General features: G+C 44.1%; 1 protein-coding gene across 1 annotated transcript; it reads right to left on the reverse strand.

Annotated features, from left to right (window-relative positions):
• Positions 1 to 223: 223 nt before the first annotated feature.
• On the reverse strand, positions 224 to 13,599 carry ugt8 (UDP glycosyltransferase 8). The gene is made up of 6 exons (XM_056587384.1): positions 13,371 to 13,599; positions 9,376 to 10,208; positions 6,034 to 6,176; positions 4,753 to 4,829; positions 2,706 to 2,925; positions 224 to 641 (listed from the first exon to the last, which is right to left on the reverse strand). The coding sequence occupies exons 2-6, from the start codon at positions 10,204 to 10,206 to the stop codon at positions 224 to 226; spliced, it is 1,689 nt and encodes a 562-aa protein (XP_056443359.1). The 5' UTR covers positions 10,207 to 10,208; positions 13,371 to 13,599.
• Between the last annotated feature and the right edge of the window lie 9,993 nt (positions 13,600 to 23,592).

Here is a 23,592-nt window from a genome sequence, read left to right on the forward strand (position 1 = left end):
CACACACACACACGTACACATACACACACTGGTTGCATAACTGCACTACACTGGTCGACCAATGCATTACACTTGCTCCTACTCTGGCAAGCCTTTTCTTTTCTCTCATGCGGAAACAGATCTGAGATCAGCTTCGCCAAAGCCCCACACTTCACGCCAGTTCGCAACCCTACCACGATGCCGCCCAATGAACCCCCCCCCCCCCTCCCTGTGCCTCCACCCTCTAGTTTATCTTCTTCTCGCTTCGCAGTGCGCCGTTGCGTTTGTGCTTCCCGTTGGCCACCACCGCCTCACTGTGGCAGTGTCCATTGGTGAGCGCATCCTCATCCCTGACTCCTCCCCTTCCGCTGCTGCTACCGCTGCTGGTGCTCGCCGCCGCCGCCGCCACCGCGCCCCTCGACCCCTTCAGCCACCGCACCGCCCGGTAGAGGGCGAAGACGAGCAGGGCGGCCACGGTCGCCACGACGGCGATGACGTCCAGCAGGAAGTACTGCAGCGTGGACACGTGGTAGACGGACGAGCGCAGGTGGTCGGCGCCGCCGTGCCGGAGCAGGTAGCCGATCCAGTAGGCGGCCCGGGACACCGGGTGGCCTGGCTGGTCTTTGTGGATGGCCGAGAGGAGGCGGGCCTGCTGCCGGTACCTGGGGGGTGGGAGGGGCATACCAGGTGTTACTCAGTGTGAGTGTGTGTGTGTGTGTGTGTGTGTGTGTGTGTGTGTGTGTGTGTGTGTGTGTGTGTGTGTGTGTGTGTGTGTGTGTGTGTGTGTGTGTGTGTGTGTGTGTGTGTGTGTGTGTGTGTGTGTGTGTGTGTGTGTGTGGACACTGGACACTTATTCCAAGTCGGGGATACTCTAGAGATGACTCGCACCAGCCTGCCTCATGTATTCATCTTAGTCACTCGCTCAGCTCACTGCCATCCTCCAACCGCTCTCTCGCTCCTCCCCCCCTCACACACATCAGCAGGATCTGCCTTCGGCATGGGCTTGAGGTCTCGAGCGTTGATGTGTTGTGCCTCATCGACCAGTATTTGCTATGTTTGTGACACACTGGCTGTTCTTCCGATGTATTCTAGACAACATGAAGCAGCACGTCCTCACAAACTTTATCCCGCAGGAAGCTCAGGAAGAGTATAGATCCGGCAAATGAAAAAAAGTGACGAGTGAGAACGGAAAGAGAGAGCAAGACGGTGGGAGTGGAGGGAGGGATCTACTGGTTTATATCAATGCATTTACTGAAATGGGTGACTTTAAAAGACTTTATGAGTGATGCATTGTGTGTTCGCAGTCAGCCGAACATTCCTCATTTATAGCAGTGCAGGGCCAACAGGTGCCCTTCCCCTTGACCCCCTCTACTGTGAGATCGAGAAGAGATAAAACGACTGAAGCAGAAAAACAAGCGGACCGACGGGAAGTAGAGATCCATCTCCCCAGACAGGGAGTGGCAGTCAGAGAACCCCCCGTTCAATGAAACAAGTGTGGAACAAAACGAGGAGTTTGCTTCCAACTGGAAGTTCGGTAACACTTTATGATAAGAATAACTTAATAAACCCTTAATCTACTTTAGATAATGCAGTAATTAGCAAAAACCTCACAATGACAAACCCGACTAAACAAGTCATTTAGGTAAACGTAAACATGGCCAGAGGCTTCAACTGAAATCCTCTCTGTTGTGGACACAAGGGATATTTGAGTTATTTTAGTGTTGTGTACGTCCGACAAGCACACCTGATGATCCCCTACAGAACACACATTGCACATTTACTATCCAAGGTTGTACAATGCAGTGAGGTGATCACATTTCTGGTTTAAGTTTGTATATGATAGTGAATATTGCACATTGTAAGTTATGTGAAGAAAGGTGCGCTAGAAATAAAGGACTGGAGAGAGGGAGAGCGTGCGGGTGCGGGCAGTGGGCACGCATGATTGCTGAGCCTACAAGAACACCAGTAACAGGATAACCGCACACCAAAGAGAGCGAGGGGAACACAGAAAAAAAGAAAAGGGAAGGAGCAGACCAGTGGAGCAGGGTACATTACAGTAGTACCGCACACATGCACTAGGTGCCGTTGGAAACCTCAACGGAAACATTAAGTAAAAATATTATCTTCATGGGTATATGAATATGAGTTTCAAAACAATTATGAATCCATTCCTCTATCCAGGAATCCATCCATTCTCTAAATCCAACCACATAAATGTATTGACCACTGTCTCTACTACTGGTATTTAATGGTATCTTCCGCTGGCATTTACTGGTATCTACCACTGGTATTTGCTGTTGTCTACCACGGGCATAAATGTATCTTCCACTGTAATTTGCTTGTGTCTACCACTTCCATTAACTTGTTTGTTATTACTGTTTTGCAATTACTGGGATTTACAACTGGGATTTACTGGTTTATATCAATGCCTTTACTGGTTTATATATTTCTTTGGTGATTAATAGCAATGGCATTTACTGCTATCTACCACTGGCATAAACTTGTATCCACCACTTGTATCTACTGGGATTTACCACTAGCATTTACTGGTTTATATCACTGGCATTTACTGGTATTTCCTGCTGGCATTTACTGGTATCTATCACTTGCATTTGCTGGTCTATGCTACCATTTCCTTGTGTGTACTAGTATGTGAACTGGTATGTGTACTGGTATATCAATCGACCAGCATGCACTGGTGTGTACGGGTATGTGTGGGCGCTGACCTGCTGTCGCTGATGACGCTGTGGAGCGCGGCGCGCAGCTCCTCCTCCGTCATGCTCTTCCAGTGCAGCATGAGGCCCATGCCCTTGGCCGCCACGCGCGTCATGGTGTCGTAGTGGTCGCCAAACAGGGGCACGCCCACCACCGGCACGCCGTGGTACATGGCCTCGTAAATGCTGTTCAGGCCGCCGTGGCTCAGGAAGGCCCGCGTGTTGGCGTGGCCTGCAGGGGTAGCAGAGAGAAACCGTTGCTTACGCGTGATCCGCGACTGGTGCTGGTTATTGTGTTAGTTTGATGAAGGCTTGTGTTGATTGGTGGGTTCTGAATAGAGGTTGAATTGGGTGTTGGGATATGTGGGAGGGATTCTATTCGGTGTTGCGTAATGTTGGAGAGATTCTATTGGCTGTTCTTAGATGACCCAGCATCCAATCCTCTTCACATTATCCGATTGGATTGGGTTGTGTTTGAGAGATAATATTGGGTGTTGGGAGATATTCTATTGGAGGCTGGGTTATGTGGGAGCAATTCAATTGGGTGTTGGGTTGCCTTGGGAGAGATTCCATTCTATATTCTAAATTCTGCGTAGAGCTTCTATTGTGTATTCAGTTGGAGAGATGCTATTGGGTGTTGGGTTATTTATCAATAGTTGTTCTCAAATACATGATCTGTATACATCATGGTGTATTACATAACCAGATATTATAAACCGCTCTGTGACTCTGTTTATTAAAGATTAATTAAAACGCTTATATGAGGGGCAACGGGTTATGGTTTGATTGGTTGAATTCCTAAGATATCACAAAATGTTTTAAAGTTTAGTGAGAGTTACACCGATTCGTATAGAAACTAATAATCCATTTAGTTTAAATGAATATCGATGGAAATAAGCAAATTATGACCATAATACATTTTCAAAAATCGTGTGTGTGTGATTGAGACAAACCTTAATCTGTAAATGGGTGACTTTAAAATACTTTACGATTGATGCATTGTGTGTTCGCAGTCAGCCGAACATTACTCATTTATAGCAGTGCAAAGCCAACAGGTACCCTTCCCCTTGACCCCCTCTACTGTGAGATCGAGAAGAGATAAAACGACTGAAGCAGAAAAACAAGCGGACCGACGGGAAGTAGAGATCCATCTCCCCAGACAGGGAGTGGCAGTCAGAGAACCCCCCGTTCAATGAAACAAGTGTGGAACAAAACGAGGAGTTTGCTTCCAACTGGAAGTTCGGTAACACTTTATGCTAAGAAGAACTTAATAAACCTACGTAATAAATCTACTTTAGATAATGCAGTAATTAGCATAAACCTCACAATGACAAACTTGACTAAACAAGTAATTTAGTTAAGCGTTAACATGGCCAGAGGCTTCAACTGAAATCCTCTCTGTTGTGGAGACAAGGGATATTTGAGTTATTTTAGTGTTGTGTACGTCCGACAAGCACACCTGATGATCCCCTACAGAACACACATTGCACATTTACTATCCAAGGTTGTATCGAGGACCATGTAAAAATATAACAACAGAGTTATTTTAGTGTTGTGTACGACAAGCACACCTGATGATCCCCTACAGAACACACATTGCATATTTATTCGACTAAACAAGTAATTTAGTTAAGCGTTAACATGGCCAGAGGCTTCAACTGAAATCCTCTCTGTTGTGGACACAAGGGATATCGAGGACCATGTAAAAAAATAACAACAGAGTTATTTTAGTGTTGTGTACGACAAGCACACCTGATGATCCCCTACAGAACACATTGCATATTTACTATCCAAGGTTGTACTGGGCTACAATGCAGTGAGGTGATCACATTTCTGGTTTAAGTTTGTATATGATAGTGAATATTGCACATTGTAAGTTATGTGAAGAAAGGTGCGCTAGAAATAAAGGAAGATAATATAATATTACATTTCTAAATTGTATTAGAATGTTGTTATAGGTTAAATATTGAAAGAGTGGTCTATGACAAAGTGCAATGACAAGTAAACCTTAACTAATCCTTATCTTAAACTAGGCGCGGCTTTATTTTATCCTTCTTACCCAGTAGGTCATTCTGAGGCATCCAATCAACAAGCTTGGTATTGTTGCCTAGGTTACTGGGTGGGACTCCAGAGAATCTGTAAAGGTGAAAGAGGGGCAGGGTAAATCGTGAGAGGACGGGCTGGGGATACAGGTTTCAGCACAATTCAAACTGCCTGTTGTTGTCACAACATTGACCTGCTTGTGTGCAAGACAGCTACGGCACTATCCTAATAACAACATTGAAAGCAAAAAGAGAATCATTAAATTGGCATTGTTGTTGAACAATAATATTTGGTGTATAATTTATTTTGTTCTGAATAAATCAATGATCGTACCCAAATAAGGCAATTAGAGAGTAGTCGTTGAGTCCAAAATAGACCAGAATAAACTAAGCTAATGCTGTTTATAAGAACCTAAAACAGCCAGAAGTAAGCAAAAGCTGTACATCTTGGTTCAAGATTAATTTTAAACGTCTTTCATTCATTTCTATGCCTGGTTTTGTAATGGGCAATGCCACCAAATGTAAATTCAAGATCTAGGTAGACAGTTAGCATTCTGAATATCTGCCTTGGATACGGTTGCCAGATCGAATCCAGTATTACGAGTCTTAGCCAAGGTAATCTATACATTTCTTCAATAAAGTTATCTTATCGGCTACATACATACATACATACATAAAACGTTTCTTACTTTAAAAAGATAATTGAAACTTTTACAGCGAAAGATTTGATTTGAAGATTTGACAAAAAAAGCAGAGATCGGAAGGATCCGTTATTTTTCGTAACATACTTTCATCTCTCTCCCCCATCAACCCTCTCCCCCATCGACCCCCTCCCCCATCGACCCCCTCCCATCTCTCTCCCCCCATCGTCTCTCTCCCATCTCTCCCCCCCTTCGACCCTCTACATTCTCTCTCCCCCAATCAACCCTCACCCTTCTTTTCTGAAATGGGTAACCTGGAGTCCCAAGTAAATGATTAGGGTTTATGCAAGATTTTTATTATAGGACAGCTTGTACATACTGGAGGCCCTAAAGGTATGAGCGTTCAAACACACACACACAAACACACAAACGCACACACACACACACGCAAGAGTCCTTGCGTGTGTGCCTGTGTACGTGCTTTCCGCACGTTCAAGCTGTCCTGGAAATCGCCATTTATGTTCAAAGGCGAAGCTCCCACTCCAAACCGATAACACGCTTATATGTGATCAACTCGTACATTCATCCATACATCAATGCATGGGGTGAGGGGTAGAGTGGGTTGTGGTGTTTGACAGCATGAGGAGGACACCGTACCTCCACACCACACGTTGAGGCAGGAGGGCCAGAGCGCCGGCCAGCTTGCGGGTGATGTCATCGGAGAGGTACTTGACCCCGGCGCCGAACGACACGACGACAAAGCCGTGGTCCGCGGTGTCGTTCACCCAGGCCTCAAACTCCTGCCCCCGGAAAACACATACAGCGTAACCACACCCGTATCACACACACGGTGCACATGCACGTATTACACACACACACACATATTACACACGTTCTCGTCTCCAATAATTGACATTTTCCGCTTCGGAAATAGTTTGGAGGCTTTTCCACATTTTAGATAAGTATAGATTAAATTCTTCAACAATAGAAGAGTGAATAAACCCTCTTTCTGAGAGAATTTATAAATTATAATATCTACTAAAACACATGGAAATATAATCAATAAATAACATTGAACACGAATGCAGCAAACTTTTTTAACCTAAAAAAGTTCTGCAGGTTAGTTTTAAGAGCTATTATTTGGGTGTAATTTGATTAGAAATGTCAAAGCCATCTGTCAGCTATGAGCAAGTGAAATACACTGTGAGAATACAGTCTTAAGTTATCTGCGCCGGCCTCTGTATGAGCCAATTTACATTTAACACCGATCCCTGTTCATTTCCGACCAACCAGTGCATCTCTTCTGTGATTGGTTGTATGGAATCCATTGTGCCTTTCAATCACAGGTGCAGGAAATGCAACACGTCTCAATGGCTGAGAAAGGTAGTGAGGTAGGGAGCAGAGAAGCCGAATCCCATATCAGCCTCTTCATTTACGACCATATCATAATCCCCTAATGCATTAATGTTCATTCTGGCCTCCGGCCCGTTTGGCTCGTAAAATGATGAGGACGGCGCGAGACAGCCTTTATCTGCCAAACGTGTTTCATCAAAGGGGGTTGTTAAGCTACTTCTATCGACATAAGAGATAGCCTTTCAAAACACACACACGCAAAGACACATAAATGCACTGTCGTGTGTTTGCATGTGTGCATGTGCGTGCTTGTGTTTGTTTGAAGCCAGTATGGCATGAGCAATGGTGCGAGCGTGCGGCTGCATGCGTGTTAATCAGGGGCGTGATGCGGTCGAGGAAGACGAGGAGAGGAGAGGAGGAAGAGGATGGTCCAGCTGGGTGCCCAGCAGCACACTGGGCACTTCTGTCCCCATAAGAGTGGCTCAGTGTCCCCGGCGCCGGCGCCAGAGACAATGACTCCGTTCTCCCTCCACTTCCATTATGACCCCCCCACCCTACAACGCACAATGCACCCCATTGGCGCAAGAGGCATTCCCGAAACGACCCGAAACTCCCACCCATTGTTGCTTGAGCGCACACACACACACACACACACACACACACACGCGTGCGCGCGCACGCACGCACACAAGATGCCGGTGCCTACGCTCTTGACGTCCTTTATCTTTGCCCCCCCCCCCCAGCGTGCGCCTTGCCATCACGTATTCCGCTAGCAATTGCCTTTGTTCTTCCTAAAAACAACCCGGCTCCACCCCCCCAAGACACACATGCACAGACCTTAAATATTGGGCGTAGGTTAACCCCAAGCCATTCATACAACACAATGGACAAGAGAAAGTAAACATTAGCTGTTACTAGGGGTGGGTGATACTTAACATTTGGATTCGATCCGATACAAAGTTATCCATGAACAGATCGCCGATATCGATAGTGATGCTTTTTATCATTCAAAGCAGGTTGTGTATTTTCATGCAGGGGAGAGCAGTTTGTCAGGATTTATGAGGTGAACGCATCATCAAAATGCTATATCTGAACATTTTCATGAATGATGTGCCAAAGGTTAGCAATCACTGTATGGTGAGTGGTATAATTTCCAAGCTGGGTTTGATTCCCAACTGTTGTAGAAAGCAATTTGCTTTGAGTGCAATAAACCAGATGTTTATACAATACACATATAAACAAGATATTTATCGCACTCATCCACCTTATACAGAAGGAAAAGTAACAGAAAATATGATGGCCGCTGATATAGGACCGGGACATCAACTTTGGACAAGAGAAAGGGAACACTCCCGATGAAAATACACTTCAGTCTCTTGTCTTCTCTTGCTTATAAAATTAGAGAGGCAAGTATGCTTCTTAAAATGTAAACCACAGTCAATACAACAAGTCTGTCAACATGTTGAAGCCTCAGTAGGAATTGGAGACATATTACAATGGTGCCCCCTGAACTAAGTGATAAGGGGGCGTTCAACGCCGAACACGTCAATGAAAGCGTTCGCCATACGTACTTCATGCGTCTTGATGAGCTGCATGTACTAGGGGGGATGGAGGGGAAGGGGGGGGGCAGGGCTCTGGAGCGTATATATGTGCTCCAGGAGCTGAGAGGGCTTTGTGTCCCGAGACAAGCCGCCACTTCATCCCCAAGTCAAATAACCCCATTCTCCTCAGGATAATTAATTCATGCTAGCTTTCCCAACAATGAGTTCATGTTTGTCAATGGGATCCTGAGTGGGATAAATTGCTGCAATGTGCGAAATCTTTACACAGATTTTAGATTTAATAGCTGCGATATACATTATGGACTTTTTGTCCCAGCTGCAGAGCCAGAAATGACATGATGGGGTGTTTGTGGCGAGCAGGGAACCGTGCGAGATTACCCAGGTAATTTACCAGTAAACTGCCATCTATGGTTGCTTCTAATGTCATTAGTCACAGAGTTCTCACACATGCTGACCTTTTCAAATACTGATTTACCCATCCAGGTCTAATGTATTGCAGTCCAAACCTTGAAGTGCCATTGAACTTTGACCAAAGGTTGATTGGACGACTAAACTTTGGTCAAACGTAGAGAGGGTTTCGACGTTGCATGTTGCTAATGCTTCTTTACATATGAAAATGTATGGCCTCACCTCGTGCAGAGGCCTGTTCTATTTGACTACTGAGTCACTTAGAAGAGGCTTTCATTCAAATGGCTTACAATGAATTGCCTTTATATTCACAGTAAATTCGACAACAAAATTTATAATCCAAAATTCTGTTAAAACTTTAAAAAAAAAAGGGAACCCCTAACTTTGGCAGTGTTAATGCCAGGCGCCACGAGTTGAGCTACACAGGACCAATAAATGGCTTGGGAATAGCATCAGTAACAGTTGAGGCTGGTTGTGCTTATTTGACTGGTGCTTATGGTGGTCACCTTCACTACCACAGAGAGCTAAAAGATAAATTAACAGCACACCATTAGCAAGACAAAGGATTGCAAACGTGAGTCAGCCATTGTCCCTCAGGTCACGGCGCCCAACCCAAGGCGGGGCTTGTATCCTAGCCCTGATGGGTACCGGCAAGGGTTACCTTCGCTGTACAAACCTGCGGCAGTGGCTTGGCGGGCTGGGTGAGGATGCCCCCTATGTAGACCACGTGGGGCATGGTGGGCCGGGGGAACTCCAGGGCCAGGTCCGTGCACAGCATCCACATCTGGCTGCCCTGCACTAGGTCGGCCATGGCCACGCGGGGCGTCACCCCGTGCCGCCTCATGATGCGGTCGTACTTGGGCAGGGCAATGAAGTGCACGCCAAAGCGCTGCACCAGGTAGACGGCCGTGTTGGTGATGCGCTGGCTCAGGGACATGCGGTCCGTCAGCAGGGTGTTGAACTCCGGCACGTACGAGAGCGGCGCCGGTGCGCCCACCTCGGCTGGGTACCAGAGGCCCGTGCTGACCACAGCGTACTTCACGCCAAGGATGTGGGCGATGACGAAGCCGCACATCTCGTTGGGGTCCACCAGCAGCAGGTCGAACTGCTCGGCCTTCAGCCGGGCCATGACCTCGGCGCTGCCAACCACCGCGTCGCAGTTCTGCGAGTAGTGGTCCAGGATGTCGAAGAGCTCCAGGAAGGTCAGGCGGCCCGAGAAAATGTTGCGCACCTTGGACTGCAGGAAGTTGTCGGCCGTGCTGCTGTTGAAGATGCCGGGGTAGCGCTGGAAGTTGTAGTGGGGCGAGGGGGGCACGTCCCGGCCCTCCGAGACCAGGAAGTGGGTCTCGTGTCCGTCCTGATGCAGCGCCGTGGCCAGTGTCTTGAAGATGTACAGGTGGGACTCAAACATGATTGGAGGAACCACGATCACTTTAGAAGCCAACAGTGCACAGGGGCACCAGGATAAGAGTCCAAGGAAGAGAGTGAGGGAAGGAGGTAGGTTCATGGCTGGGGAGACAGAGGAGAGAAGACATTTAAACACTGTGTTACATCACATGGAAAATACTGTTCATAGCAACTACAAACAATATCATAGCCGCTGGTGGCAGCACTTCCTGATGAAATACTTACCACATGCAAATAGGGCTGGGCGATTAATCGAATCTTGATCGCGATTTTGATTTTTGCGTCAAACGATCACAAAATTAACACAATCAAGTTTTTTTAAATGTTTTATAGAAAGGGAAGAACAGCTGGAAACATATCTGTATATTATTATAGATTGGAACATTTTCTTTTGACCATTTTGTTTCATTTTTAAGGCGAAATTTCTAAGTTCTCAGTTACAACGTTTTTTTTGGGAGAGTCATGCTGAATAAATACAACATGTTTTCAAACTCAAAAATAATCGTTTGAATAATCGTGATTTCAATATCGACCAAAGTAATCGTGATTATGATTTTTCCCATAATCTAGCAGCCCTACATGCAAATTCAGCAAATGGGTCTACTAAAACAAGGAAAGTGCCTGATCATATCTCCGGATGAATGTATTTATAGAACCACGTTGTAACTAAAATTCCTTTGGCAATACTCATAGAGTGGTGGTTACCTTTAACCACTTTCTGCCCGGGCAAGGCAGTAATGAATAGCTAACGAGAGAAAGCAACGATGTGACATTTCCTTTGCACACGTACACATTGGCCTGCCTTGGGGGCACTTAACCACCACCCAATGGTTGTTTTAATCACTATCTGAACCACTCTATCGGTTGCCTGATGACACTCAAGCTTGTCCTCAGGTTGCACCTTGTATTCAAAATGCATGTGCAGTTTTCAGAGCCTCCCTGTGGGCCAGCACCCAGCAGCTCCATACTAAACCTCAATAAGCTCTGCAGACACAAAGACTCATTATGAGCCCTTCATGCACCTAGATGTCTCTATTGCATCGTATGGTCATGTCATGTCCATTGGCATTACATCCAAAGTGTATATTAACTCATGTATCTATTTAACAATACAATGTTGATCACACAAATAAATCAATGATGAATCATCACAGCGAAAATCGTAATATCCAGGATTTCCAATAATCAACTATCTTACCTAGAGCACATGTAGTTCTCATAGAATTAAGAGTTTGAGACAATGTCATAATGTGATGATATCCATAGATTATCCCAGCAATGCTCATCTATAATGTTATGCCTCTCAAACCAAATGGCCATGTTAGACACAGTGACTCAGCGTTAAATGATCTTATAATTTCTACTATATCAAAGAATCTGACCGATAAGCTTGTGTGCTCCAGGTGCCATACTACTTCTTAAGTCAATACACAGCGCATCAACCATCTGCTTATCAGCTATCCTCCTGTCCCAAGGACAGCTAGAAACCCTGAGCAGAAGTGGAGCAATGGCGTTGGCCATTTTGTAGAGCATTGTTCTAGGGGTTAAAGTTACGAACACTTCTCAGGCCAGACTGTTTACAGTAACTATAGAAACCAGCCATTATATACCGTGGACGGTGCAAGCATCATGCCTTGAGTTACTAATGAAGGAGTCTTATTACTCCAAGCTCAAGGTTTGATAAAAAGACATCTAGCAGAGAATCAGAAGTCCAGGACAAGATGGTTTTGCATGGTCCTTCAGTCTTGAAGGGCATTTGGTAACTAAGGGATCTGGGTGGCTTCTCAGCAGTGGTGAAACGCTTCTTCAGTGAGGAAGGCGGCCTGGTAAAGAGCCGGAATGAATGGGTCAAAACCAGCATTGCTCACAGCTCTACAAGAGAATGACAACTTGGTCAAGGCAAACACTGAAGGTGGGAACTATATAGTGCTTATCCATCGACACTGTATTAGCTTCAGCATTGGCAGCAAGGGCGTGTTTGCTTAAGTTAACCCCCCAATGAGAAGGGACTTAACACCTAGGTCTTCATTATATGCATGAGAAGATGATCTGTAGTCGCAATGGTTTAATCATGCATATAATATTATCCTAACTGTTGCCATGATTATGGCATAGAGTATACAATTATATAGATAGATCAATATAGGTTAAAATCAATCAATGCCCCTTAAGGCAAGTGGTGCCCCTAAAGGTAAGGCCGTCTCACATTTGCTCTGCATTATTAAGTGCCTAGGCCACAGTAGCAACGTGGAACCATAACGGTCTGCCTTAAGCGTTAGTTAAAACCTTTGAAACTTTGCCACGGCTGAGCCTATATAGTTTCATAGGTCACCATTTAGGTGGCTCCTTTAAACCAGTTTTCCACAGGGCAAGTTCGATTAAATTTCCTTACTCAGTCTACCTTTGCATTCCTTATTTGCAGCAACAGTTCCTGCTGTTTTCAATCAATTTGCATTTGATAATAAAGATGCTCATCCCTTCCACGCGACGGGTTTCTAACGAGACGTTTAAAAGTGATGAAGACGAATTAGTTCACCCATCACATGGGTGTGTGTGGCCCCCGGCCAGGCCGTTTGTTGAATTAAACATCTGAATTATTTAAACACAACCGTTGAACCACTCCGTCGCCGGCTAAAGCAAATATATTGGGCAGAGAAAAAATTAGAACGCAGCCCGGGGCAGGAGTTGCGAGGCGCTCGAGGGAAAAGATCCAACATGGGTTAGCCACACACACGCACACACGCACACACACACACACACACACACACACACACACACACACACACACACACACACACACACACACACACACACACACACACACACACACACACACACACACACACACACACACACACACACACACACACACACACACACACACACACAAACCTATACACAAAAGTTGAATCATCATTCGAATCGAACAAATTGGAACGATGTTTTTTGGCATATTTCTTATACCAAAAAAAATTTATACATAGCCCTTTCTAAATCTGTATATTTATAAGTGTAACATAAATAAAGCTATACTTTAAACACATACATCTATACATATATATATATTAAAATGTTATAGTAAGCTATTACTATAGATAAGAATAATATTCAATTTTACTACATAATTAAGTCTTGCGCTGCATTAAAAATCATTTGAAAAGCAGCAGAAACACAATGGCCGTTGGTTAAAGAGCGTCCACGAACCACACTCGACCCAACCAGCACTGTCATCTTATTAAAGGCTGCACCTGTTAAGGAACTCACCTTGTTGTGTGTTGGCTCGACTTGGATCGGGCTGGAAACGGTGTTAGTCCTAAAGAAAAAGAACGCAGAGGGTAGATCGGGGGCAGGTGTGGAAACTAAAAGAAAAGACAAAATACAAAACTAAAAAAATCCCCGTTAAAGGCAACTAGCAAAGTTGGTCCCGGTCAATCAAAGAAGAGTAGAAGAAGCTCCCAACGCGTCGACTGGTCACTCTGTGGGGCGGGGCCAGAGGATGGTAAGGAAGGGAGTGGCTAGCGAGAGACGAGCTCTTATGATTTGTCGGGTCATTATGGTGGGGAGGAGAATGTCTGCCCTACCCTACCTTTCACGGGTGCATGCACCGAAAAAGGATTAATTGCAGTAATACCTCAGGTATGAACGAGGAACTATAACAAACATAATGATATATGTTATAAATATATTAGTGAGTGAACATTGCAGTGAATCAGTGCTTGGATGGAACACATGCCCCTCAAAACTGTTGGTTCATGTGTTTTTGTTCCTTTGTTTGTGAGTTTGTGTATGTATTTCTGTTTTAGTGTTTGTTTGTTTGTGTCTCTGCCCGTATCCGTCTGTGTCTGTGTGTGCACACACACGTGTGTGTGTGTGTGTGTGTGTGTGTGTGTGTGTGTGTGTGTGTGTGTGTGTGTGTGTGTGTGTGTGTGTGTGTGTGTGTGTGTGTGTGTGTGTGTGTGTGTGTGTGTGTGTGTGTGTGTGTGTGATTGGCTTCCTGTGTGTTTGTGTGTGCTTGCTTGTGTGTCAGTGTGTGTTTGTGCGTGCCTGTGTGTTTGTATGTGTGTGTGTGTGTGTGTGTGTGTGTGTGTGTGTGTGTGTGTGTGTGTGTGTGTGTGTGTGTGTGTGTGTGTGTGTGTGTGTGTGTGTGTGTGTGTGTGTGTGTGTGTGTGTGTGTGTGTACGTGAAAAACAAATAAGCCATTTGTTCTATCTAGCTAACACTGATCCGCTTGTTTGCATCAGTGCCCTCTGGGACACAATGGCAGCACACGCTATGGCTTCGCATTCTGCACCATCTCCCCCTATCGCTCTGCCAGACCCTCTCCATGTCCCTCCACCCCCACCCCATCCCCACACTTACACACACACACAGAAAGATTGCTTTGCCCTGAGTCATCAAAAGGCGCCTCGATGTCATTGGCTGTCGAGGAAGGATGGGCCATGCTAGGAAATCTTCTTAGTAACTTCCATGTGTGGGTCAGACAGATGTGTTTGTTACTCAAATCTGTCTGACCTGATTGTGATCAACTTTCTCTCTCTCTGTCTCTCTGTCTCTCTTTCTCTCTCCTCCTCAATTCACCATAATCCAGGCCTTTATGGCATGGGAATTGTACAATTGCCAGAGCACAAAAAAATGAAATTAGAAAATGTAAATTGATACAATCTACATGTATAAAGTGAAAAGTACCTGACAAAGACTAAAATATTACAGGAACGTTTTTTTCAACCTTCTTTCGCTCTCTCTCTTTCTCTCCCTGCACTGCTCTTCCTCTCTTGCTTCCTCTCTCTCTCTCTTCCTCCCTCTCATAACCTCTCTTCCTCTGTCTCTCTCCCACTACCTCCCTCTCTCTCTCTCTCTCTCTCTCTCTCTCTCTCTCTCTCTCTCTCTCTCTCTCTCTCTCTCTCTCTCTCTCTCTCTCTCTCTCTCTCTCTCTCGCGCGCTTGCTCTGGCTATATCCGTCTCTCTCTCTCTTGCTCATGCTCTCGCTCCGTCTATATTCCTCTCTCTCTCCCCATCTCTCTCTGGATATCAAGTGTGCTACCTGAGCACCGTATGAATATTTGATCATCCTGGGACACCCAATCTAAAGACGATGACAGAACTCTCCCATGGAGAGCGCTCTCTCTCCCCTCCCTCTCTCTCCCCTCCCTCCTTATCCCCCATCTCTTTCTCCCTCACTCTCTCCCTCTCCCCCTGTCTGTCTTTCATAAATGTCTGTGTGTCTGTCTGGTTCATCAGGTTGAACACATGTTCAGGGTTATGGGAAGCAGAAGATGTGGAGACATTGGGTGTGTAGTGTGTGTATCTCTGCAGAGAATGATGCTCAACGCTGTAACTAAGTAATAAACACAATAGAACACTTATTATCCACTAATCCATTTATTATAAAAGTTTCCTTGTTAATTGTATAACAAAATATCCGATACCCTGCTGTCTCTTTGTACACCGTCGTTATTGCTTTGTATTTTTATTTTATTTTATTTTATTTTATTACATGTGTTTGTCAGTGACCTTATATCCAACATGAATCTCTCACAAGGAGTAGAAATGCATTGTACCAGATTCAGCAACTAGAAGCACTCAAATCAGTCATAGATCCAAAGAAAACAACAACAATATGCAATGTATATAAGTATGTAGCCTGATGTTAACATCCTGTTGTACTACAACCCATAGAATGGAATAGAGAAACCCCGGTGTCTAATTAATGTAGACAAGACTGAATTCTTTAAAATGAATGTAGGACATCATGGGAAAATATATGGAAAATCTATATCTATATAATTCAGGGAGCTTCTCCCATTCCTCAATGGCTTTAAATGATGAGGCCGATTTTCTGAAGAGATGCTACAATGTACCCTTGGAGCAGCGCTTCAAGGTCTGCATCTTTGAGGTCAAAGTTGCAGTCTGCAACATTCACGTTCTCCAGATAAGCAAGAACAGAGTCATTTATCTCTCAGCCAACAAGACACACACACACACACACACACACACACACACACACACACACACACACACACACACACACACACACACACACACACACACACACACACACACACACACACACACACACACACACACATACATACAAACAAATAAGATGCACGCAGCACATTGACACATGACATTGTTTTTGAATGCTCAATAGATTATTTTAGGGGTTAATTTGATTATTAAATTAGGAAAACGATAGTTATGTTTATAACTCTAGTTCTATGATTGTAGGCGAAGCCTACATGAAATAGAACTCCTTGTTGGAGTGTCAGTGGATGATGGCTGGTTTAGGCAGCCTCACCGGGCCTGAGTCAGGCTGATTGGACTCTGGGGCTTGGCGGGGCTGCGCACCTGTACACAATGATTCATCAATGTGCACAGGTTCACCCATTAACAGAAAAACGGTCTCAGCCTATGCACATAGGTTGCTTAATTGCTTAATGCAGAACAGGTGTGCAGCCCCATGCCCCCAGAGTCCAATCAGTCATACTCGGGGCCCATTGAGGATTCTGCAACCCGCCATCATTCACACAATCCTCCGAAAAGTTCTGCAGAGAAAATAATAAAAGCACAATGGCATTCAAATGTTTCCGATTCAAATTCAGAGTACTTTATTGTATTAATCCCAGAGATAATAGATTATGACAATTGCTCGGTCTAACGTGATTAATAATACAAAATCGTAATAAGTTACACCAAAAGCTCATGGCGTAACTTAATTTGAAACGTCCATTTCACATTATCTGTCTCAAGGGCCATGCAGACACATAAGTGAGGCCTGAGTTGGATGAGGAGGTCCGGATGTAACAAGCACACAAGAGTTACAATGCAATTATTGATAATTGGTATACATAGTAAGGTTAGTATTTACTGCACATGGTTTTAACTGTCACATGCTGATATGTGTGTGCAGTGAGATGCTTGTTGCAGAGAATATGCTTATAACATGTAGGCCTTTAGTAGAGGATAAAATGTAGAAATATATGGGGCGAAATACAGGATATTCTTAGTTAAAAAGGATCAATATTAAAGGCAATACAGTATAAATGAATCGACACAATAGAGCAGACCTACAACAGGAGAAAATTCCAAAGCATTTACAACCTGCTTTGTTTTGAAATTATTTGATTGGATTGGATTGACGATAAAATATTTAAACTATTAATTATCAATTCATTCTTTTATTTTTTCTTCAAAAATATTATTTGATAAATAAATAAGTTCCTCATCATGATGAGGTAAAAAAAAAAAAAACAGTAAGATTCACGTTTTTCTAGAGTGCATGGTCCACTGTTGACCACAAGGTGGAGAACACACATCATGTACCATCAGTCGAACGAGCCTCTTGCAATGGAACCAAAGGAACCCCGTTGATGCATCATGTAGCTAATGTTATTATTACTAAAAGTAATATAGCCTCATAATAACTAAAAGGAAAAAAAATGTGAGAATAATGAAAAAGAAACCGAGTAATAATAGCCTAATTATAATAGTATTAATAAGCAGATGGAAAAAAATTGGGCCTTGATAAATTCGATGTATTGTGGGTTTAAATATAAAGAGTTTTTATTCCCCATGGAAACAAAAGGGTGGGATCTTCTACCTCGGTCAAATGCAGACATGCCAAACTTGAAAAGGAATGTCCTAAATGATAAAGCAGAGTTCAGGTCCAAGGTCAGAGAGTGAGAGAATCCCCCCCCCCCTCTTTCCCCTTTGCCTGTAACCACCACTCCCACCACTCCCTGACTTTGTAATCATCGCTCCCTGCGGCGGCCATTTTGTGTCTATCTGCCTTATCTCCTGTTTGCAGTTTCCCCACTCTGTCATTACTCTGCCATTAGTTTTTGTCTAAACCACAGGGCTGTAGCTGACCTTACAGTCCCTTCAACAACTGGTTTACAAGATAATAAATGAATGTACACACAAAAACATTGACACACACATATTAATTGACAAACACCCAGCTCACACGCACATACAGACGAGTTTGCATGTGGGCAAACAAACAAAATAGATTCAGTTGAATCATAATAGATTCAGTTGACAATATGATTTAAGCATTTTGGCTTCATTTTTATAACCCTCTCAAAGTCAGCGAATATAAAGAATAAAAAATCATATTCTTCTGACTCTTCAACCTCCTCCCCATTTCCTGTTACCCTCACACTGAAACTTCCTGACTCCTTTGACTCTCTCACTCCTCTAGATTGCATTTATTGACCCATTGTCTGCACCATGAATCGACTGTACACATTCTAAAGAACTTTGGTAAATATCCATGCCAATGAAACCAGAGGGCCCAAAATGGTCAATGGTAGCTCTCAGATGCTTCATTCCCGTTTTCCTCAGCAGGCATTCCACACAGTCAACACAGAGTTTCCAATATCTGGCTGGACGGTGTCCTCTTCCTGGTCGATGACGGGAATAAGATACTCCTATAATATATCAAAATCAAAAAATAGGATTAATGCACACTTAAAGGAATACTTAACCGGTGGAGACATGAATCTGTATTGAAAGTGAGTCATACATTTAGTGGAATATTAACATAAATTTCAAATTTCGTGCCTTCTTGACCGAGAAAAGAAAGAGAGTGACTTTTTGGCGCTTGAGGATTGAAGACGACAACTCCAACAATGCCAATCAGCATTCACTCCCTGAGGAACGTAACATAACAGCCAATAAGTGTTCACTCCCTGCAGTCCAGCGTGAACATCAGCATGGAGGAGAAGTGATTGTTGACGTTTGCGGACTCCCGGAGCCCTGTATCTAAATTATATAATATTATATAATATATAGGTATCTATAAAGAATAATATATAATATCACGGCCAAAAGCTGTGTGTGCCTCTGGATGATATAATGAATTAAAGACTGCGTCGGGTTCTCGGACGTCTCTGGTACTTCCACAACAAGTAAAGACTCGTAGTGGGGATTATCTCGGAGTCCTGCACGGGTTCGGTACCCGATGGGTGACCCGCACAATTTCGATGAAACGGGGGAAAAATAATGTGGATACTGTGTCGGACGCATTATTCAGGAGCAGAGCCAGTAAACTAAAACCGGCCACGGTGGATGATGTGCTTTTTTTTTTGCACAGCAATCTAAAGCCCCACACCAAACACCAGTTAGTGTAAAATGTGTCTAATTTTCCTTCGGTAGCGGGTTTGGCGTCGGTATCAATTTATAGCGTGTCTGGTCGGGTGCAGAATGTAATTCTCAGGTACGGTATGGGTTGGGTTGCAAAATAAGACCCCTGTATTGATAATTGGCCAAGGTGGAGAATGGTGTAATGCAACTTCAGATTGATATGGAACTGCGAACCACGTCATGGAGGAGAAAAGGATTGTTGCCAGCGATTGTCTCCCGCCGGAGCCCCGCTGCCCGCTGCCGCGAGAAACCACCGCCTTGGCGCTGCCCGCTGCCTGCTTCCGAGGCGGAGGTGCCCTGGCGCGGGCAGCGGGGCTCCGGCGGAAGACAATCACGGGCAACAAACCCTTTCTCCTCCATGTCGCGGTTCAGTCTACTTCAGAATGATTGAAGAGTGGAAGAACCAGAGACGTCGGAGAACCTGACGCAGTCATTTGAGATGATATTATGAATAAACGACTGCGTCGGGTTCTTCGACGTCTCTGGTCCTTCCACATCAGTTTGAAATTGCACTTCAATCTGGACTTCAGAGCCAGTGAAAGCCAACGTTTCTTCCTCCAATTCATTCTCCACCATGGCCGAGAATCAATTCACAGGACTCCAGCTGTTTCCCATTGCAAATTCGCTTCTGCCATGGTCGGAGGTTTGTGTCGGTCTAATTCTCTAGCTAAGCAGTGAAGAAACATGGCGGACATTGTGTTTACATCTCGTACGCAAGCTCCCGCCCCCCTCATTCCTTATTGATGGGCTTACAAATTTGCTGAACCAGTGGTTTGTAGTCCTCGGCCCTTCTTGCAGGCAAGCAAAATTCTACTGACCTGACGTGAAACGCTTCATTTGACGTCAGGTCAGTAGAAATGTAAGGACAGCTGGGCCAAGGGTTAGTAGGGTTAGGGTTAGGTTAGTCTGAGGGAAGAAAAAACATTATTTTTATATTATAATAGCAAATTCATAATGATAGAACGCCGGTTCTGTATCGGTGAAGTATTCCTTTAAAGGGCACCTAAATGGTTGTGTTATGTTCCACGTTTCTAAAGATAAAAAAAGCAAAATCTTCTGGATCAGCGATGGGATGTTGTAGTTGATCAACTTCCACAGTTGGTATGGCGTTGTGTTGTTTTCAGTTCTCAGTGGCCTTTTGTCTCTTCCCTCTCGGAAAACATCCAGCGCTCTTTGCACACCTGGCACAAAGACCTAATGGCAGCTGCAGCGATCTGTGGTGCTGCTGTAGGTATGTGGTAGTGGAACTGTCCAGCCTAAGCACCCTTCTAGCTGGCCCAGGTCGCTAGCTTCCAGCAAGTCAGGGCAGGCAGTGAACAGTCCGATAGCGGCTGGTCAGACTAAGGAAAGCTGAAAGGGCTCAGTTGATCACTGTGGTGAAAAGTAAGCTACTGGCGGTGGTCCTCGCTCTATCAGCATTGTCCATGATGTGTCATCAGTTTGAAGACCATTCATCCCTCTGACACCTCCGTCTGCCAATACCCCATCCATGCACCTGAGGTGGATGGGTGTTTTGGGTCTTTCAACATCAGACACCGGTTCCCCGGCGACCCAGCCAGGGTTGATCAGGGCCCAGCTTGCATCCCAGCAGCATTCGCCCATGGGTACATCACATGGCTTCAAATATGTTTGAACTAGTATACAACTAGCACTTACCAACTCAGACACAAGAGAGCAATAAATTAACACGAATGAGGTGTTGCAGTAAATAAACTAGCAGCCCCGTTGTCTCAACTAAGCACAACTGTTGCAGTTAATTAACGTTAAGCAGAATGACAAATTAGCAGTTAGCAGTATAATTGAACCAGCTACATTTGTAAGGAACCTTGTTGTGACCTTAACCTGAATAACCTCCACATGTAAAGAAAACAATGACGGTCGATGAAAGAACTACAAAAACAGTACAGTAAGTATATTATTATACACTACTCAAACGAATGTACCCCAATGTATCCATGCCCACTGGTGGACTTAAAACCTTAAAAAAACTGGTCAGAAAATACATTCGAAAAATGCTAACCCTACCCCAAAAGAAAATTGGTTCAACAAAATACGCAATCGTATTTAAAGAAAAGTAATGGAACAAAGTCACTTAGTTCATTGTTTATTTATCAACAGTTTCTTAACTTACAGTTCCGTACCATACCAAAATAAACCATAGAATTTGTAACAAATCATACCAAACCACACCACAACACACCAGACCATACCATACCCTATCATACTATACCACACCACACAATACCATACCCTTTCATTCTATACCACACCACTCAATAACATACCAAAATGCACCATATTTCACGATACCATACAACACTCACACCATACTACACCAGACCCACAACATAACACTATACCATTGTTTAATAAAATATTCAGACAAACCACAGCTGTGTGTGTGTGTGTGTGTGTGTGTGTGTGTGTGTGTGTGTGTGTGTGTGTGTGTGTGTGTGTGTGTGTGTGTGTGTGTGTGTGTGTGTGTGTGTGTGTGTGTGTGTGTGAGTGTGTGTGTGTGTGTGTGTGTGTGTGTGTGTGTGTGTGTGTGTGTGTGTGTGCATGTGTGTGTGTGTGTGTGTGTGTGTGTGTGTGTGTGTGTGTGTGTGTGTGTGTGAGTGTGATATGTTTGTGCAAGTCTGAGAGAAAGGGTGGGTAAGAGAGGCATTGCTCTAAAATGATGGTGTTTTTTGTCTTTCTGTGTTTAAAAAAGGTGAGCATTGACAAAAAGCATTGGTCGAAAAAAGACAAAAAATTAACTAAGCCAATTCATGATTTTTTTAAGATAGTTTCCGCAACGAGATTGTTTTTTTATTACGACACTTGTTTTTACGCTGATAAGATGTTTTTTATGTACAATACTTGTTCTTACGCTCTTAGTATAAAGTCCCGTATTTCACTCCATATCACCATGATACACATTGCTATGCGTTGCTATGATGCACTATGCTATGCTACATTATTATGTTATTATGCCACATATTATCAAGTTATGCTATATTATGCTATAGTTACTGCTATTATTACTTTGGTACGCATTACTAGGCCTCATGTTACTTTGTTACGCTACGATGTTATGGTATAGTTGTTGTGTTGCAATCTTTTATGCTACATGTTACAATGCTATGTGAATGCTATTGATTCAGAATTGAAAACCCATCTGCCTGATGAAATGAAGTGAATTGCTGCTCTTCGTGTTGTTTTGGTTCTGGCTTCAAATTCTAGCTGGCTTGCCTCATCATTCGCCATCTCACTGAGCAGGTGTACGGCCTTGGTCAGTGAACTGTGAAAGCTCAGCTCCTGTTCCTCCTGGCTTGAAACAGACACAGCGTTTATCACTGTTTCATTTAATCCCCCTTTCATCCTTTCCTTTCTGCTTGTGTATTCTGGAGTGTCTGAGTTTGACGTCAGACAGCTCTCAGAGACAGAAGATAAGAGAGCACAGCTCGAAAAAATAAGGCAGAGTTTTGTGTGTGTTTGTGTGTTTCTGTGTGTATCTGCGGGTGTGTTGGTGTGAATATGTTAGTGAGTGTGTGTTTGTGCATGTCTGATTGTGTGAGTGCGTGTGTGTGTGTGTTTGTGTGTTTGTGCATATCCGTTAGTCTGTGGTGGTGTGTGTCCTGTATATGTCTCTGACCACATCTACATCTTTTATGTCTTATCCTGAATAATGCATAAATCCCCTGGGCAGGGGTCCCACACAGCCCCCCCCAACACACACACATGCATCCATCCCTGCCCCCACATACACACACACACACTGCTTCCATTTGCCCAAAATAATAAACGGCAGAGAATCAAGTTAATTATCAACACAGAGTGAATCACATACACACTAAGGCATCACCGTCCTCGCAAGAACAACTACGAGTAGACACTGATCACATGTAGCAGGAAACCACATTTTTTACACAAAGCAAAGTTTCTCTCATGTTTGTGTCCCTGCAATTTCCTGTTTAGGTAGTTGAACTTCCTCTTGAAGTGGAGAGTACGTATTTTATCAAATCTGCTTATATCTGTACACTTATGAAAGCCTTGTGATTGCACCGCCAGGCAAATATGTGTGTGACTGTGTGTGTGCTTTTGTGGTGCTTTGCATGTGTCAGTGTGTATGTGTGTGTGTGTGTGTGTTTGGGACTGTGCATATGTGTGTGGATGACTTTGTGTATGTGTGCGTATGTGACTGTGCATATGTGTGTGACTGCATGTGTGCGTGACCTTGTTGTGTGTGTGTGTGTGTGTGTGTGTGTGTGTGTGTGTGTGTGTGTGTGTGTGTGTGTGTGTGTGTGACTCTGCGTTTGTGTGTGACTATGTGTGTGTGTGTGTGTGTGTGTGTGTGTGT

This window comes from Gadus chalcogrammus, chromosome 3 (genome assembly GCF_026213295.1).
Source record: "Gadus chalcogrammus isolate NIFS_2021 chromosome 3, NIFS_Gcha_1.0, whole genome shotgun sequence".
NCBI classification, from domain to species: domain Eukaryota; kingdom Metazoa; phylum Chordata; class Actinopteri; order Gadiformes; family Gadidae; genus Gadus; species Gadus chalcogrammus.